At 53.9% G+C, this 19,423-nt stretch overlaps 1 protein-coding gene across 1 annotated transcript; it reads right to left on the bottom strand.

Moving 5' to 3' along the window:
• Positions 1-2,456: 2,456 nt before the first annotated feature.
• Positions 2,457-18,936, bottom strand: DRC11L (dynein regulatory complex subunit 11 like). Its single transcript, XM_009002821.5, has 19 exons — positions 18,847-18,936; positions 17,914-18,241; positions 16,826-16,945; positions 16,347-16,532; positions 13,239-13,310; positions 11,647-11,852; positions 9,759-9,843; positions 9,178-9,300; positions 8,989-9,064; positions 8,468-8,574; positions 7,617-7,700; positions 7,469-7,527; positions 6,565-6,647; positions 6,304-6,411; positions 5,338-5,537; positions 4,772-4,858; positions 4,289-4,466; positions 3,653-3,891; positions 2,457-3,086 (listed from the first exon to the last, which is right to left on the bottom strand). Exons 1-19 carry the CDS (start codon positions 18,855-18,857, stop codon positions 2,979-2,981), a joined length of 2,460 nt encoding a protein of 819 aa, XP_009001069.3. The 5' UTR covers positions 18,858-18,936; the 3' UTR covers positions 2,457-2,978.
• Positions 18,937-19,423: the final 487 nt, after the last annotated feature.

Raw genomic sequence — 19,423 nt, 5'->3', positions numbered from 1 at the left:
GGGTACGGGTGGATCAAAAGGAAAAAAAGGGAGGAAGAAAATGTGAAACCAAGTGCCCAGGCTCAGCCCTGACCCACCACTGCCCACTGTGGGCTCGGGGTGCTCCAACCCCAGTGGTCTTGCCCCTTTGGCTCACACTGGCTTAAAAATTTTTTTTTCTTGATGATTTATGTTTTACCCTGAATACCTTCTGGACACAAAAATTTTTGTAATCAATTGCTTTTTAAAGTTTCATTTTTAATTGACCAATAATTGCATATATTTATGGGATATATTTTGATACATGTATATAATGTATAATCATATCAGGGTAATTAACACACTTATCAAATGATATTTACCATTTCTTTGTGGTGAAAACATTTAAAATCGTCTCTTAAAGCCTGGGCATGGTGGCTCACGCCTGTAATCCCAGCACTTTAGGAGGCCAAGGAGGATGGATCACAAGGTCAGGAGTTTAAGACCAGCCTGACCAACGTGGTGAAACCCCATCTCTACCACATATATAAAAATTAGCCAGGCGCGGTGGTGGGCGCCTGTAATCCCAGCTACTCGGGAGGCTGAGGCAAGAGAATAGCTTGAACCTGGGAGGCAGAGGTTGCAGTGAGCCAAGATCGCTCCACTGCATTCCAGCCTGGGCGACAGAGCAAGACTGTCTCAATCAATCAATCAATCAATCAAATCCTTTTTAAACTATTTTGAAATATACATCATTATTCACTATAGTCACCTTGCTGTGCAATAGAACAGCTGAACTTATCCTATCTACCTGTAACATCGTACCCACTGACCAATGTCTCTCCTTTCCCTGTCCACTGCCCCTGAGCCCTCAGCCTCTGGGAATCACCATTCTACTCTTTACTTCTAGGAGTTTGACATTTTTGGATACCGCAATAAGCAAGATCATGCAGTATGTGTCTTTCTGCACCTGGCTTATTTCACTTGATGCTGACCCTCAGTCTCCCTGGATGACCTCTACCTCGGGTGACAACTCTCCTTTGCTGTGGTAACATGGGGTCTCCACTAGAGAGTGAGAAAGGAGAAGTGTCTCTGTCTACTTATAATTATATTTATGGGATATATTTTGATACATGTATATAATGTATAATCATATCAGGGTAATTAGCACACTTATCAAACGATATTTATCATTTCTTTGTGGCATTAATTATAATGCCCTCCAGATACACTGAATTTAAAAATCCATTCATCCACTGACGGACACAAGTTGTTCCCAAGTCTCGGCAATTGTGAGTAGTGCCGCAGTGGACACGGGGTACAGACATAGCTTCTGCACTCTGGTTTCAATTCCTTTGGTATATACCCAGTACTGGGATTGCTGGATCATAAGGTAATTCTATTTTTAGTTTTTTGAGGAACCTTCATTCTATTTTTCAAAATGGTACTAATTTACAACACCACCAGCAGCACACAGAGTTCCCTGCTCAATACTAGCCAGTCTAACAGACGTGAGATAGTATCTGTGTGGTTTTTGATTCACATTTCTCTGATGATTAATGATGTTGAACATATTTCCAGATATCTGTTGGCCATTTGTATGTCTTCTTTTGAGAAATGTCTATTCAAGTCATTTGTCCGCTTTTTAATAGGGTTCTTTTCTTGTTATTGAGGTAGTTTGAGTTCCTTGTGTATTTTGGATATTCACCCCTTATCCGATGTTTAACTTGCAAATATTTTTTCCCAATCTGTGGATTGTCTCTTCACTCTGTCATTTCCTTTGCTGTGCAGAAACCTTTTCGTCTGGTGCAATCCCATTTGCCTATTTTTGCTTTCATTGCCTATGCTTTTGGGTCATATCCAAGAAATCTCTACCCAGAGCTTTCCCCAATGTTTTCTTCTAGTGGTTTTACAGTTTCAGGTCTCCCATTGTCTCTTACTACCTGTGAACACACCTTGGCCTTCAACCACACACTCTGTACATGGTCCATGGATCTGCCTCTTCCAAGAGAACACCCTGGGGCTCCCCAGCCCTTGGTATGGTTGCCCCTGCTCTTCTGAGTTCTCTGACCCCACTCACTGTTGAGCTGTTCCCTCCCAGCAAGGGAAACCCACATATGGACCCCCACCCCAAGGGCAGGAGGCTCTATCCCATTGAGCACCAAAGGTTAGGGTGTGGTCAGAGAACACAGTACAGAGCTGGGGCAGGCAGGGTGCCAGGGGAGGGGTCTTTAGAGAAAAGAAATGAAGGCCACCCAGAGAAATTGGGTCTAGTCAGTGCTGCACTGCCATGTCCACCAAAGCACTGGGTCTACCAGCAGCCCTTGCCCTGGTCACAAAGCCCCACCACTTCCCCACACCATTGCTGAGCCCTGCTCCCCATCCCACCGCCCCCTGCTGCCCAAGCACCCTCACCACCCAGACTTCCCAGACACTTTTGCTAGAATAGTCACACCCTAGAGTAGAAGGGACCTTAGAAATTCCTGGTCCAATCTCTCTTCACTCTATAAGTAAGGAAACTGAGCCCCCAAGACAGGAAAGAACTCTCCGGGTCACACAGGAAGTTAGTGCCAAGTGGGGTCAGAATCAGGCACAGTTAACTTCTAGACTTGGGTGTTTTATTTTTCTATACTGACTGCAGACCTTCCTTCTCCCCTCTCTCCTCTTCGTATTTTTTCTCCCTTAAATACTTTGAGGAGGAAGAGAGTCAGGGAGCCAGGATAGGACAATGACAAGGAATTGAAGACCTGGAAGTGGGGCTGAGGACAGGGATCGAGGAGCCAGAGCAGGGAGGTGGCAGTGAGCCAGCGAGGGCCAGGGCCCAGGAGAGAGGTGGGTGCCAGACGGTGGCAGGCACAGGTGGGGGCACAGAAGGAAGCGTGGGAAGACATGAACATGGATGGACAAGGAGAGTCTGTTCCCAAGTCATCTGGGCTTTTATGCCTCTGCCCCATCCCTTTACCCCTGGGCCACTACCCTGTCCCACCCCACTGATCTCAGGTGCCCGCAGGCCTCAGCCATCACTTCCTTTGCTTCTTCTCCTTGGTCAGCTTGGCCTCCTCAGCCTCCAACTGGTCCATCCTGTGTTTCATGTTCTTCTTGCCCAAAGGGGTCTTGAAGTACCAGTCCTGGGTTGATGGGCACAGGAGGGGTAAGGCCCTCAGACCCATCCTGACCTCACCCCTCCCCTTTTTTCAGATTCTGTTTCCTCAGCAGCCTCTTCTCTTGCCCAGGGTTTGGAGGTCCTATTAGAGCTGAGGTTTCCCTTGCTCCCCACCAAGTGCTTTAGGCATGATGTCAGCCATTCTCAGGGGACAAGCCCTCCTCCCTCCACACTTGCAGCCCTCTCTCCTGTGCTCCCAAGGCCATCCTTGGGTGGGCACTGACTCAGGGGTAGGAAAGGTGGGTGCCAGCTGCTGTCAGAACCTACCAAGGGCTCCTGATACCTCAGTGGCCCTTTCAAGCTCCCATCCTCAGGGAAACCAGGTGGAACAGCCCCAAAGCCTTGGCATTTCCTGGTGATTTCCTGCTCCCTTCCCAGCTGAGCTCCACACGCATTTCCACCAATTGTCTTCTGGTAATTAGTGGGAGTTACAAATTACCAGAGGGAGGGGAGGGGTATGAGGTATGCTTTGGGGGGGCCTGACTCCCCAAAGGCGCTGCTCATCCACAGCCCCTGACCCTGCTGCCTCACCTTCAGGGACTCCTCCTCCTCCCTGTACACTGGATCCAGCTTCGACAGTTGTCCTAGGAACTCGGAGGCCACCAGGGGCCGCTTGGACAGTTGCAGGAACCGCCGCTCACTCAGCACCGACTGGATGGCTTGGAGAATGTGACCCGGTGTGTAGCCATCGGAGACCTTGGCCAGGGCACTGATGTCCAGGCGCTGGGTTGGCTGGATGCCCTGGGCCTCTATCATACGCTTCCAGAGCACTGCAGGCACGTGGAAGACATGGGGCTTGGAGGGGCAGTGGGCACCAGGGAGAGGCAACAAGGCCTGAGCAGCCCCCGCCTGGATCTGGAAGGAGCTTTGTGCTCTGGGGGGCAGCTCCCAATCATCAGCTCCCCTTCCCCTGAGGAGGTACCAGATCTCAAGTGAGGCAAGGGTCATCCTCCCAACTCAACCTGAGGATGTGGAGACTCGGAGGACATAAGCCACCTGCTTGTGTCCACAGAGTCGAAGCCAGGACCCAGGCCACTGGACTGCTGGTCTAGCAGCCCCTCCCGAAGACCTGGCTGTGGAGTGAGGGCTTGCAGCAGCAGTGGGGGATGGGGAGAGAAGTGGGAAGGCTTTGGGAGGAGCAGCCAGCCCTGAGTCCCCAGGCCTCACCATAACGGGATGCGTAGTCAGGCCTGGGCATCAAGAGGATCCGCTCGTAGACCTGGCACAGCCCCCGTATCTCAGCCAGCTGTGGCCGGGAGGTTGTCCCAATCAGCATCACGCGGTCTCCAGGAGTCAGCAGCCGCAAGGCCTTGGTGAGGTCCTTCTTTATCCGCTTTGGGTCTATCTGCTCCAGGGGAGGAGGCGGGAGTGGTAGGGCTGGGGCACAGTGGCCCAGCCTATGGGGCTCCCAAGTTCTCAGAGCACACGCCCCGCCCTCAGCCTCACCTCAGCCCTAGTGGTGTGAGGAGGCTGCCCATCTTGCTCCGAGACAAGGAAACTAGGTGTGAGGAGTAGAGGGGACATGTGCCAGGCCCCCGTGGGTGGGGTGTGGAGTGACTTGAACAAGCCCAGGCCTTCCAGCCCAGGCCTTCCAGCCCAGCCCCAGCTCATGCCACCGGCCACACAGCCTTCCCGCTCATGCTCCCTCACCTCCCTGTCTTCTTTGGGGATCTTCTTATAGAAATTCTTCTCAGCATTTCCAATCCAAATCACAGAGGGCTGTAGGAGCCGGGCTACCTGGATGGGTCAGAGAATAAAAATCAGATGTTAGATGTCCCTGGAGAAGGGTCATGTCCCTGCTGGTCAGAAGCCAGGATGAGGGCCAGCCTTGGGCAGGGGCTGACCTTAGAGACCAGTCTCCACTCCCTACACCTACCAGCCCACCCCTCAGCCTGCTGCTGCACACACCTCATACCTCAGGGTAAACTGAGTCACTGCCCCCCCCATGGGGGACTGCATATTAAGCCTCATCCTACTGCATATTAAGCCCATGAAAAGGAACTGCTCTGTTTCCTCCCCTTTTTCTTCATTCCCACACCATAGGGACTGCAGAAGGAACCCACGCTCCTAGTCCAGGTTGGTAGGGAGATCTCACCAGTTCAGCACATGAAATCGCACCCACTAAGCTGATGGGTGACCTCTTAGGCATGGAGCCCACCCTCCTCTGTTGCCACAGGTCTGAGAACCAGAAAGGCCAAAAGCTGGGGGCTCCAGACCTTAAAGACTATATGCACCATCATCTGTGCCCCGTTCCTGCCAGGATATTTGCCCAGCAGGTTGTCAGGGGACAGGTCAAACAGGTTGGAGCCAGTTTCTGTGCACACCGCCTTGACCAGCATCTTCTTCCCCATGCCAGAGGGGCCCACCAGGAGGATGGAGCGGATGAGCGGGGCCATGGTGTGGATATCCGGGGAGCCTGGAGCAAGGAAATGGGCCAGAGACAGATGACGGATCAGCAGCAGGCGTCAGGGCGGGAGACAATGACTTGACACTGCGTAAGGTCAGGCCAAGGGTCCGGGGCTGGGGTTGGGGGAACAGGTGCAGATCACGGCGTTCTACCTTCCCCAACACCAGCAGGTCCCCTGGTCCCCTAGGCCTGGGAGCCAGGAGTTGCGGCAGGAGATTTTGAATGGCTTAGCAGTCTCCAGCATGAAGAGGTGTACATGGGGCTGGGAGGGAGCCTGCTACCCCAGCCAATACTCTGTTTTCCACTCCACGTGCTTCCACTCCTGGATTATGACATGGTGGAATTGAAAGGCACGAGACATGGGAGCAGTGAGCTGAGATTGCCCCACTGCACTCCAGCCTGGGCGACAGAGTAAGATTCTGTTGCCACAAAAAAAAAAAAAAGAAGGCATGGAATAAACCACCTCAGAAAGCTTTTCAGCTCAGCTCAGCAGGTGTAGGGCTGGTTTTCTGGGAGGTTTTCTGGGAGGAGGTTGTCCCTCAGGATTGAGTAAGGGCTGGCAGTGTGGACTCCTCAGCAGGTCAAGGGCCTATATGATTTCTGGGGTGGCCCAATCTGGGTGTGAGCTCCAGCAGGGCCTGGGCAGGGCAGGAGGACCTGGGGCTTGGAGGCCCAGGCTGGACATGCCCACCTCAGCCACCCTACCCTGACCCCAGCCCTTACCCCGAGGGCTGCCTGCCCAGAGCTGGCTCCTCACACCCCCAGGGCCTCTCACCAAGCCGAAGGACAGCATACAAGGCCACGTTCTGTCGTATATCAAACAGAGAGGGCATGGGCAACTTCTTTGCCAAACTCAGAGCAGATCCAAGATAGAGGCAGTCACCTGTGGCAACAGATAGCCACTGAGTGACAGGTATCCTCTCCGAGTGGCAATCAGGTAATCAGCCACAGGAAAGGTGTGGCTGGTGGGCAGGGCATAGGGGAGCCTTGGCACCCGGCTACAGACTGAGAACAGGCATTGTGGGAGGGGTCTCACCTATGTAGTCTTTCAATGCTACTGGCTCACTCTTCCTTACAAGGCCAGCAATAGCAAGCTCTTCATAAAGAGACTCCACAGACCTGGCAGAGGATGGCACAGGAAAATGCCCCCCCAGGGACATCAGCAAGTGACAACACAGGGAAAATGGAGACAGAGATGGGGAAATGTTGTCATGAAGACAGGGGATCAGTGGTTCTCGTGACAAACATTCTGGTCAAAAATATCTACAGTGCCTGTGGACAGGCAGAACTAGGTATGGCACCAAGTCACTGCCCCAGGAGGCAAGCCTCCCGCAGTGGGTGCTCTGTGAGGGGTGTGAAGAGGACAGGAGCCTCTGTGACCCCATCAGTCTGCCCCCTGCCCAAAGGTCCACCATTAGAAATCCAGTCATTTGAGTGAAACATTGCCCTCTTCTTAGAAACCACATTTCAGATGTGAGTGCTCCTGGGACGGACAGTCATTAAATTAAAGCAGCTGACACCAAGGTGCTTGTGAGCTCTTTACCAGACAAGTCAGCAGGAAGGGACCACTGATGAGTCCCTTAATGTCCCAGAGCGGGAAGTCCAGAGGGAAATGGCTTTGACAGAGATATCTTGTTAAGGCAAAGGTTGGAGGGAGTATCAGGAAGCGCAGAGCAATGACCTGATCAGAAACCCCATTGACATCTCACTCTGTGTCTCACGTGCCTTTACTTGATCCCCACGGTTATCATATGGGTTTGGCAGGGCAGGTACTTGGTGAACAAGGCCAGGGAGTCGGAGAGGGAAAGTGACCTTCCCACCGTCTCACAGCGGCAGAGCCAGGACCTGCTGCTGCTGCTGGGTGGGTGGGTGATGGGCAGGTGGACTGGGACTTGCTCTATCGCCACCACTTGCCAAGGAGGCACTACAGGGCCTGCTACCTGTTTGGGGTCAGATCTTTTTCCTTCTTCTTTATCCCAGGTTTCTTCCCAGGTGTTTTCTGATTGGAAACAAGAACATAGGTCACTGTGCCCTGTTCCTTGCCTCCCCTGTGTGCCCTCCCCTGCCCAGCCCCAGCCCCGATCTTGCCTTTGGAGCCCTCAAGGGTCTTTCCTCCTCCTTGTCCACAGCCAGACGGAGGTTCCTCAGCTCCTGACGCATCAGTTCATCCACCTAGGGGAGACAGCAGAGGTGTGGCAGGGTGGCCTGGGACTGGGAGGACAGGTGGGAGAGAAGCAGGCAGGCAGGGATGGGGAGGAGGGGAGGAGCCTTACAGAAGAGCCCAGTGAGCCTGATGAAAGCAGTGGGGACAGCCCTGGTGCCTTCCCACATGGTTCTCTGTGTTCCTCCCTCCCTTCTGGCACCTGTTCACATTCAGTCATAATCTTCTTCCTGCTCTCCCAGGAGCCCTGCTCTTAACAGCCTTCAATGTGGGGAGAAGCCCCCACATGGAGTTCAAGCCCAAGACCCATCCCTGAGGTCTCTGTGACCTGAATGGTTGCATAACCTCTTAGCCTCACTTTCCCATGTGTAACGTCAGGAAAACCATGGGTTGTGTGAAAGATCACATGATTGAACACTCCTGAAGCATGGGTGGGACACATCATCAGAGGGTTCCTGAGGATGGTGGAGGGGTTTGGATACCCTGACTTCGAGCCCCTCCCATACCCCGCACCCCTGCTGCTTCAGCCCTGGGAGAAAGCAGGACCAGGGGGAGGCAGAGGAAGGTGGGAACTGATGTGGGCAGCAGGTGGAGCTAGGACCACACATCAAGGCAGGGAAGTCTACAGAGGATGAGCTGGGGACCGGAGTTGGGGGTTCAGGACAAGAGAGAGGCAGAGAAATGGGTGGGGAGGAGCCCGAATCTGGCTGGAAGTGCAGAGCACGGGAGAAGGTGTAGGGTAGTGGCCTGCAGGGAAGCCCTGACCACTCATTCTCACCTGTATCCTGATCTCCAGCTCCACCTCCTTCCTCTTCTCCTCCCGGAGGGTCTCAGAGTCATAATTCTGACTGGGATGTACGCCCCCACACCGGTTCTTCCAAATGTCTGATCACAGAGAATGGATGGATGTGTGAAGGTCAGAGTCCTTGGTGTACACACACATGCCTGCATGTGTGCACAAGCACATGCACACATACATGCATACATACAGACACATGTGTGCACACAGGTCAGGAGCTGGGCCCTGGCCAGTTGCCCTGTCCCCACCCACCAGCCTGGTGCTGCTTCTACCCAGACAGCGGACAGAGTTGACACCAAGGCCTGTGACCACAGGATTCAGACCCAAACCCATAATACCCCCACCAAAAAAATCACACCATACCCCTCCCTCTCCCCATTTGGTGTTGTCCCCTTTGCCCACACACCCACACTGCCACCTCATGGTCCATGTGGCAGATGCCCACTTTCTCCAGGGCCCACGAGGCACAGACACTCGTCCCCAGCCATCTCGCCTCTTACTTAGGTATTCCTCGTGCCCGGCACTGATCACAGGGATACATCTGGATGGCAATACTTGCAGCGCCGCATCCACCTCCTAGAACAGAAGTAACCTTTGACCTTGGTTTCATTGCCTCTGCCTAGCACAGACTCTGGTCCTGATCTTCCTGCCATGAGTCCCCCAAATCATGCATCCGGGAGGTGTCTTACCCCCTTCTTGGCCTTTTCTTCCTTTCCTTTCTTCTTCTCTTTTTCATCCTTTTCTTTTTCCTTGCTCTTCGCTTTTTCCCTTTTTTTGTTCTCTTGGACCTGCATCTCCAGTTCCATTCTCACCTGTGACCAGTGACACAAGACATTTCAGAGAAGATCAGGGGGATTTTACAGAAGAGAACCCAGGGCCTGAGACTCGGGTGGACCAAGGATTCCCTAGGCCTAGAGTAACTGATGGGGTTGGGACAGCTGAGCATGCAGACACTCCATCAGGGTCCAGTGAGGAAGGGTGCCCAAGAAGGAGCATTCTGGTCAGAGCCACTCTTCTCTTCTGGGCCATGGGAATCTGGGACCACCACAGTCTCACCAGACATCCTTCCTTTCCCAGCCACAATGCCTGCTCTGGCCACAGCTGCTCCTTGCTCCTCTTCCACATGCCGTCTTTCTAGCTACATTTTCCCTAGCCACCTCTGCCTCCGTTGCAGCTGATTCCCCCACCCACCCCATCCTACTCACTATTCTCTGTAGCCTCTGGCTCCACCTGCCACAGAAAACCCCCTGTCCTTCCTCCAGCCAGGTACCTGTTCTGGAGTTTTGTCTGCAAAGATCAGGTAGGATCCACCTAAAGATTCATCTGGATAATCAGGGAACCGGCCAGTAAGGTCACTAAGTGAACATAAAATGATTGGACAGAAAGATGAATCAATGGATGGACAGATGGGTGCATAGGTAGACAGAGAGGTGGGAAGAAGGGTGGGTGGGTGGATGGACAGATGGATAGACAGATGGAGAGGTGAGCAGAAAGTTGGGTGGGTAAATGGGTGGATGCATGGATGGATAGATGGAGAGGTGGGGAGAAGAATGGGTGGGTAGGTGGGCAGGTGGAGAGGTGGGTAGAAGGATGGGTGGATAGGTGGACAGATGGATGGATGAATGGGGAGATGGAGAGGTGGATGGAAGGATGGGTAGGTGGATGGACAGATAGATGGAGAGGTGGGTAGAAGGGTGGGTGGGTGGATGGACAAATCAATGAATAGGTGGAGAGGTGGGTAGAAGGGTAGGTAAGTGGACAGATGGATGCATAGCTGGAGAGGTGGGTAGAAGGGTGGTTGGATGGACGGATGGATAGATGGAGAGAGGGGTACAAGGGTGGGTGGGTGGACAGATGGATGGATAGGTGGAGAGAGGGGTAGAAGGGTGGGTGGGTGGACAGATGGATGGATAGATGGAGAGGTGGATAGAGGGGTGGGTGGGTAGATGGAGAGACGGATGGATAGGTGGAGAGGTGGGTAGAAGGGTGGTTGGATGGACAGATGGATGGATAGGTAGAGAGGTGGGTAGAAGGGTGGTTGGATGGATAGATGGATAAATAGATGGAGAAGGGGGTCGAAATGTAGGTGGGTGGACAGATGGATGGATAGATGGAGAGGTGGATAGAGGGGTGGGTGGGTAGATGGAGAGATGGATGGATAGGTGGAGAGGTGGGTAGAAGGGTGGTTGGATGGACAGATGGATGAATAGGTAGAGAGGTGGGTAGAAGGGTGGTTGGATGGATAGATGGATAAATAGATGGAGAAGGGGGTCAAAATGTAGGTGGGTGGACAGATGGATGGATAGATGGAGAGGTGGGTAGAGGGGTAGGTGGGTGGATGGAGAGATGGATGGATAGATGGGCAGAGGGGTAGAAGAGTGGGTTGGTAGACGAATGGATAGATGGAGATGGGGGTAGAAGGGTGGGTGGGTGGACAGATGGATAGATAGATGGAGAGGTAGGTAGAAGGGTGGATGGGTGGACAGAAGAATGGATAGGTAGAGAGAGGGGTAGAAGGGTGGGTGGGTGGACAGATGGATGGATAGATGGAGAGATGGGTAGAAGGGTGGGTGGGTGGGTGGACAGATGGATGGATAGGGGGAGAGGTGGGTAGAGGGGTTGGTGGGTAGATGGACAGGTGGATGGATAGATGGACAAGGGGGTAGAAGGGTGGGTGGGTGGACGGATGGATGGATAGGTGGAGAGGTGGGTAGAGGGGTGGGTGGGGGAATGGATGACAAATGGATGGATAGGTAGATGGAGAGGTGAATAAAAGGGTGGGTGGATGGATGGAGAACGCCAGAAAAAAAAAAGGACCAGGGAGATGCAGGGAGAGAAGGGAGGGATTGATTGTTCCAAACAGGAGGACAGATCACTCAAGGGGCATCCATGGGTGATTTCCCCACCCTATCCTGGCACTTTCTCTCCCTTTTGGAAATGGGAAGTCAGCTGTGGATATGGTCCTGTAAGTTGGGGCCCCAAGGTTGAAACAAAGAGGGTCAGCAGTGTGTTGGGGACACACACTGGGGGTAGAGGAGAAAAGGGCCAATCTGGACTAGAAGGCAGAACTCATGTGGGGGATGGGGCCCGAGAAGACCTGAGGGACGCTAAGAGAAGGGAATGAAGGACTGAGGGTAGGGTCAGCTGAGGACACTGACTGGCACTCGATAAACCACTGTCGGATTTGCTCCTTCATTTTCTCCTTCATGTCAGGTCCCTCTGTCTCTGCGAGAGAATCATGGGTCTTCACCATTGCCGCCTGGAACTCCTCCTCTTTCTCCATCTGGCGGATCCTCCGGCCATCCTCCCCTTGGCAGGCCTGGGAGATGATGCTCAGGTGCTCTACCTGGTTGGGTGAGGGGAGCTGGGGGAGTGGAAGAGAGGCCGAGGGGCTCAGGAGTGGGAGTGGGAGGAGCCAGAATCCAGTCTGAATACAGCCCCCAGCCTCGGGCACAGACATCTGTACCCACTCCTTCCCCAACAAGACGCTCAGGCGAGGCCTCACGCACACACCCACACAGAACAACAGGCATGCCTGCATTGGGGGAAACTGTGTTTGGAGCCGAATTCGTCTGTGTAAATTACTCTAATAATGAGTTTGCTAGATGCATCCAGGCTGGCCCCTGCCCGATTTCCCCAGCACACCCTCCCCTGGAGCCTCCGGCCCCAGCCCCCGCCCACACCCCCCGCCCCGCGGCCGAGTTGGCAGCCGCTCTCGCAGCCACTTTCCCGCCTCATTGGCTCCCAAATGTATTTTAAATATCACTCTGCGCAGAGACAATTACTGAAAACGCTGAGCTCACACTGTTGATAGGCCCGGGCGGCCAGGCTCATTCCTCACCCACTGCCGCGCAGACCCCTCCCTGCTGAAGCCAACCCCTGCCTCTTTCAGCCTGCTCTCATCTCCTGGGGGTCCAGCCCTCTGGCCCCACAACAAGTCTCTGACCCCCACTCCCACATAGCAGCCCCTGGCCCCCTCCTCCTCCCAAGGACCCAAGCCTCCAGTGGTAGCCTCTCAGCCTGCAAGATGTCACCAGCCCTGGAAAGGCTCCCTTCCCTCCAATCCTTCCAATCCCCAGCCCAGCTCCCTCTGTAGCTCCCTCTGGCAGCCAGGCCTCCATAGGATCTGCCCAGGGCAAAGACCCTCCCCTAGGGAGCAGGCTCCCAACACCCCTCCAGTTTGGCCTGCCTTTCCTAAGTCAGTGGAGACCAGCTGGGCAAGAATACAGAGAACAGGGGACAGACAGACTCAAGGAGCCAGGCCTACTGACTGCCGACACACATGTCTACACACAGGCACGCCGCCTGGGAAGCCCTGGTTTGGAGAGTGTGTCCCCACCCCTACACAGCCCCTGGTGTTTCCCTGTGGCTACCAGAGGCTTGCGGGGGGCAGTGTGGGTGCTCCTGCTGGCTTTGTGGCCTCCTCCCTCTGGGGGTTTACCCCTGCAGCCCCTCCTTCCAGCTGGGGGTGGGAACGTGGGGTCCAGGACGCTCTGCACAGTACCCCTCACCGGCCCCACAGGTGAGCTGCTGCCAGGGGCTGATCTCCACAAGATGAAGGGTGTGAAGGCATATGGCCTACAGGCTTTCCTGTCCTTCTGCCTCTTTCTCTCCCAGGCTCCCAGCCTGGCCTGAGTGGAAAGCACCATGGGCAATGTGGGGCTGGAAGAAGACTGTGCTCTGGGGTGGGGGCCCTACCCTGGCCAGCCCTGTGTTCCGGGCCCTACCATGGTGGCCAGGTTGAGCTCACCATGCCAATGAACTCCATCTCCGTCCGCCGGTCCTGCTGAGTGCGTCTCCTCTGCAGGTAACCTTTCCACACCTGGCGGAGGGAGGAAGGGGACACATGGGACACACTCTCCACCCTGCAGAAGCCTGTCTCTGAGAGGGTCAGAGAGGGTCATGCTAGAGGAGATTTTGCGTAGGGGGGCAGGAGCCCCAGGGAAGTTGCTCAGGGGCACACTGAGCAGGAGTAGCCTGGAAGAATGGTTTCAGGTAGGCACTCAAGCTAACATCCCAGGGCCCCTCAGGGATTCCCTCCTTCCCCTCTCCACCCTAATCTGCTGTCTCTTTTGAGGGACAGATCAGAGCTCAAGCACCCTACACCACTCCCCAGAATCCCCAGAGCAATTGAAATCGATATTTGATTCCACCCAGGCACACAGACATTGGCACTGTAGGGACTGTGGAGCTCAATTTGATCCTACATTTTTGACCCAAGGCAACTGAGGCCGGAGACTGGACATGACCTCTCCCAGGCCCAAGACCCCATCTGTGCAGAGGTGGACCCGTGCTCTTTCTCCCAGCCCAGCCACTTTCAGACTCCAGGATCACCGAGTGGGGCCGGAGGGTGGGGACGTTGGGCAGAGGAAGGCAGAGCCAGGGCCCGGGCCAGACAGTGCTCGCTGTCTGCCTCATGGCACCTCTAGAAGCAGGGGCTGGTTCCTGCACTTCTCATCTGGCCTTCGTCCTCCCACTCCCATGACCAGCACAGGCCAGGCCCGCCATGACTGGGTCCGTTATACATTCTTTTCTTTTGTCAGTGCTCTGGGTGACTCTAAGACCAGCACACAATATTTCTGTACTCTTGATGTCTGGCGACAGGCACAAAATGACCTACTTTGGCCTCTAGGGGAAATGGGACCCCATCATTGGGGTCCAGCCTCCTTCTTCAGTTTTTGATTTAGTGAGCCCTCCTGTCAAATGTCCTTCTCAGACAGACACTGGTAAAGTCATCCTGGCTCAGATAGGCACACTCAGCGTACTGATTAGTAATGCACAAATCTACCCCATTTGCAGAGGATCCATCTTCATAGAATCACTATTGTTGGTTAGTTGGTTACCTGCTTTTGTCTTTTGGTGGGAAGGAGTTCTAAGTTTTCTCTAATAGACTAGGAGGCAGAAATTTTTGAGGTATTGGGATTTGAGAGAGAGAGGATGGGAGGGGAGATTGATTTGAGAAAGAGGGCCCACCCCAGGTCAGCAGTTCCTGGAAAGAACAGTGGCAAGAGGCTCCCGTGACATCATGGCCTTGGGGGCAGTGACACCACAGACCACTTTCTGTTCTTGCACTGGGATTTTCCCAGGGCTCCTCCAGTCTCTGGTCAAGCTGTTAACCACCACTACCAGGGATCCACCTGTGTTAGCAGCATTTTAAGGAATGGTGGGAGAGGCCATGATCGCACACCAAAGCAGACAGCAGAGGCTACCCAGAGAGGTGCAGAGTGGCTGCCCAGAGCAAAGGAGAGGCATGACAACCAGGATGGTAAGAATGCTGGTGAACCTTAGGCCAGAGAAGGGCTTTCTGCAGTGAAGTGAGACGGGGCAAAATTATGGAAATTACGTTATTTCCATGTTAAACTGTGACCCAGAAGGCAAAGAGCTTGGGGATGCTCAGATCACATCAGTTATCAACTTAATTCATCATGATCAAGTTTCCCTCCATCTTAGATTCTGGGAGGCTCAGGATCCTTTTTTGTTTTAAGAGATGGGGTCTTGCTATGTTGCTCAAGGGTCAAGCAATACTCCAGCCTCAGCAGGATACATTTTAGTGGCTCCTTTTCTTTTTTTTTTTTTTTTTTATTTGAGACGGAGTTTCACTCTTGTTACCCAGGCTGGAGTGCAATGGCGCAATCTTGGCTCACCGCAACCTCCGCCTCCTGGGTTCAGGCAATTCTCCTGCCTCAGCCTCTTGAGTAGCTGGGATTACAGGCATGCGCCACCATGCCCAGCTAATTTTTTGTATTTTTAGTAGAGACGGGGTTTCACCATGTTGACCAGGATGGTCTTGATCTCTTGACCTTGTGATCCACCCACCTTGGCCTCCCAAAGTGCTGGGATTACAGGCTTGAGCCACCGCGCCCGACCCTAGTGGCTCATTTTCAATAGTCTTAAGAGTTTCTGGAGTGATCATCTATTCTGTTCTGCTACTCTCTCTCTTTTTTTTTTTTTTTTTTTTTTGAGACAGAGTAGTGCTCTGTCACCCAGGCTGGAGTACAGTGGCATGATCTGGGCTCACTGCAACCTCTGCCTCCGGGGTTCAAGCAATTCTTCTGCCTGAGCCTCCTGAGTAGCTAGGATTACAGGTGCATGCCACCACACACAGCTTATTTTTGTATTTCTAATAGAGATGGGGTTTTACCCTGTTGGTCAGGCTGGTCTCAAACTCCTGACCTTGTGCCTGCCTCAGCCCCCCAAAATGCTGGGATTACAGACATGAGCCACCGTGCCTGGCCTGTTCTGCTATTCTATTATGGACTTTTCTTCCCTGATTTTAATGATCCTTCTGTTTCTGGGACTTTGAAGGTATCCTACTCCAAACCCTTTTGAGAAGAGAGATGTGGATTAACTAATAAACAAAAAAGATACATGCTTACTGACTGATTAAAGTACCGACTGGTTTAGAATCTAGTTGTGGAGACTGGGCGTTGTGGCTCACGCCTATAATCCCAGCACTTTGGGAGGCCGAAGTGGGGAGATCACCTGAGGTCAGTTTGAGACCAGCCTGGCCACATGGTGAAACCCATCTATACTAAAAATGCAAAAATTAGCTGGGTGTATTGGCAAAGGACTGTAGTTTCATCTACTCAGGAGGCTAAAGCATGAGAATCACTTGAACCCAGGAGGCAGAGGTTGCTGAGATCACACCACTGCACTTCAGCCTGGGCGACAGAGCAAGACTCCATCTCCAAAAATAAATAAATAAATAAATAAAATTTTAAAAAATAAAAGAAAAAAAATCTAGTTGTGGGGCTGCAGAATGCAAGCACCTGCACTCCTGCGATCAATTGCTGAGCCCAGCAGGCTTCCTGAATGAGGTGACTCTGCCCTGGCCCTCCTCCTGGGCACCTAGAGTTACCTTCTGTATGGTGACAGCTTCTTGGCCCTGACTGAACTTGTGCCGTCCGTCCTCCCGAATCCTCCGATCCCGCTCCTCATCTCTTCGAATCTCTTGCATGAAGGTGGCTCGAAGCCGGCCTTGCCTGGCCCGCTCTGCCCTTTGTATTAGAATTATGGCCTCAGTCCGGTGCATTCCTGTAAAGCTCTGGCCAGAACAGGGGCAAAAGAGCAAGAGTACGTGAGGGAGAGCTTGCATCCAGGGCGGGCCACTGGGAGACCAGCCGCCAAAGGATGCACCAGGACACCATCCTCCCAAAGTATTTGGGAGCCCAAGTCTTGTCTTGGTGCTAGAAGGTTACCATGAGCATAAGAACAGCCTTGAAGAAGGCCAGGGATTACCTAAAGGGCACTCTGGTGTAGGGCAGGGAGGGGCCTCTGCATTCTGGAGGCTTACAGAAGGGGAATGGAAGTATCTAGGAGGGTGTCACCCCTGTTTACCTTCCGGGAGGACACTGGCTCCAGTCTGGACAGGATCTCAGCCAGCATCAGCCTTTGCTCCTGCATAGTAGTGGACTGCTCCAGCAGGAAGTATTTGGGGATTGGAACCTCTAGGTCAGCCTTTGGGGCAACGTTGGGGGAGGAGGGTCAGAAACCAAAAGTCTGGGCCATCTGGCCAATCTATTACCATTTTCAGCTGCTGACACAACCCCGGTACTGTTTTCCTCCATTTTAGAGTCCTGGGGTAGGAAACTGAAAGGGTAATGGGCAGATGCCCCCAAGAGTCATTCCTCTCTTTTGCCCCCATCATCTGGCTGGAGTTGAATTCTGGAGGACGGTGGTAGGTGGTAGTAGTCTTAACCCTGGTTGTGCATCAGAATCAACTGGGAAACTCTTAAATGCAGATTCCTAAGTTCTCCCCAGACTACTACATCAGAATGGCAGGGCCTATAGAATCATTTTTCTTTCCCCACAAGTGCATGGCTGCAGCTGGTTGGGGAAACTTTGAGATAGTTTTGGATATGAAGCAATTACTGTACCCCGAGCTTAGGGCCAGACTGGCAGCCCCATCGAAGCTCTGTGCTCTAGAACAGCCTTCTAGAACTTGCTTGTTCACACAGATCACTGGAGGGTCTTGATAAAATGCCGGTGAAAATTTAGTGGGTTAGGGATGCAGTTTCTCATTTGAGATGTCAGTGCTGCTAGTCCAGGGACCACACTTTGAGGAGCCTCTAGAGGACTCTCCTCACAATCTCCTGCAGTTCATTGGTCTTCCCAGTCATGCAGGGGATCTCACCCTGACTCCATCCAACTCCCAAGTACCTCATGCACCCACCCCCTTCCCGAATCCCTGCCCGCAAGGTCAAAGCCCATCCTCTGATCTTCTTTGCCCTCCTTCCTTCCCTCGCAGGTGTCCCAACACCAGGAATATCCATGGGGTGGGGGGTAGGCAGGGGGTGGTCGGCCCCACCCGACCCCAAGCTGTCAGGGGCATGGCTCTGTGTCCCAGGTGATCAAGGCCGGTCCGCCCTGCCTCTCCCCTCCCACTACCTGGCTGTGGGCGTGGCTTCGCCGCCGCACACTCGTACCGGGGTGAGCTTGAGATCCTGCAGCACGAGGTCCAGGCAGTGGGTCTCACACAGTTCCACGCGCACCAGCTCGTCCTTGAGCTCCAGCACGCGTCCCGCCACGCTGTCCAGCAGGCGCCGCACCAGCCGCCGCTTCTGCGGCTGCACTAATTGGTCGTAGACGGTGTCGAAGCAGCGCAGCAGCCCCAGGTAGTGCAGGTAGAGTGACCCGAGCCTGTACTGGAAGGTCTGACGCTCCTGGTCGGGCACGGGTTCGAGGAGGGTCTGCTCTTGGTCCAGCAACTCCTGCAGGGTCACGTGGGAGGACTCCCAGAGGCGCTGGTAAGCTCTGGAGAGAAGGTGGTGGGCGCCACGTGCTCTGTCTGAGCCAAGGAGGAATGGGGAGACAGAGCCACCGGGCCTTTTGAGGAGTGTGGGCTCGGGGGTACCACAAGGTATGATGTCACTCATGGCTCTGAAATGGACTTCAATGAGGTGAGGAGACCGCAGGGCAATGAGTGGACACTCATCTGGTCTTAGGGAGAGTGTGGGATTGGGCTGTGCTGTAGGATTAGCAGACAGAATGGGCATGACCTTTGGGGATTTGGGGGGAAGCTGACCAGACTGGGGGCTCCAGGAAGGATGGGGTCTTTGGGAGTCAGGGGCAGTAGCCCTCCATGTGTGGGGGCAGCCCATGGGTGCTGCAGTGATCTGGGCTGGTGGGTGGGAAGCGGGGGTGAGGGATCAATGTGGAGGAGGATCCCTTCCCTAGAAAAGAGCCCTGGTTCTGGAATTAACCACCGGAGGGAAGTTTGCACAGTGAAAGCTGCCAGGGTAGCAGCAGCAGCGGCCCAGCTGCCAAACCCCCCACTCTGTCCCAACCTCTCAGGACAAGGAGGTGCTCTGCCATTTGTTCTCTCTGCCCTGGGGGCCCCACTCCAGGCCCTCACTCACCCCTCAGACATAGTGCCCACTTCTCCACGCTGCCCTTTGTTTGCTGGTGGTGGAATTCACAGAACCTCTGTGGCTCCCTGACTCCACCCTGAGGGCCACAGGGCAGAACAGCCTGTTTTTAAGAGTTCTGACCCATTGTACCTGTGTTCTAAGGCTGAGGAGAGGGGGCTGGTGGGTGCAGAATCGGGACACTTATATCGGAGGCCGTCCTGGAAGCAGCACGCTGAAGGGACCACGGGGCGGGCAGCTGCAGCCTCCCACAGAACAAGCTTTGGAAGCTTAGGGAAGAACATGTCTAACTTCAGTCATTTCTCTTGTAAAGAACAAGTGAAATAAGTCTCTATTTGAAGCCCCCTAAAAGCTTTGGTGCTCTGGATACATCTGTTCTGAAGGCATTCCCCTTAACAAGGCATCGCTGCAGCTCCTCGCCCTGAGTGGTCTCTGATCCCTCGCTCAGCCCCCACCTCCCGAGCCCCGCAGCCCTCCTTCGCTCCCTGGATGACAGCACAGAGGCCTGTGTGGTGGAGGGAAAGGTGCTGGTTTGCAGTCAGAAGGCCCTGTGGGCCCAGGTGCCACT

Source organism: Callithrix jacchus, chromosome 11 (assembly GCF_049354715.1).
Source record: "Callithrix jacchus isolate 240 chromosome 11, calJac240_pri, whole genome shotgun sequence".
In the NCBI taxonomy this organism is placed as follows: Eukaryota; Metazoa; Chordata; class Mammalia; order Primates; family Cebidae; genus Callithrix; species Callithrix jacchus.
This window is presented reverse-complemented; position numbering and strand designations above follow the sequence as displayed.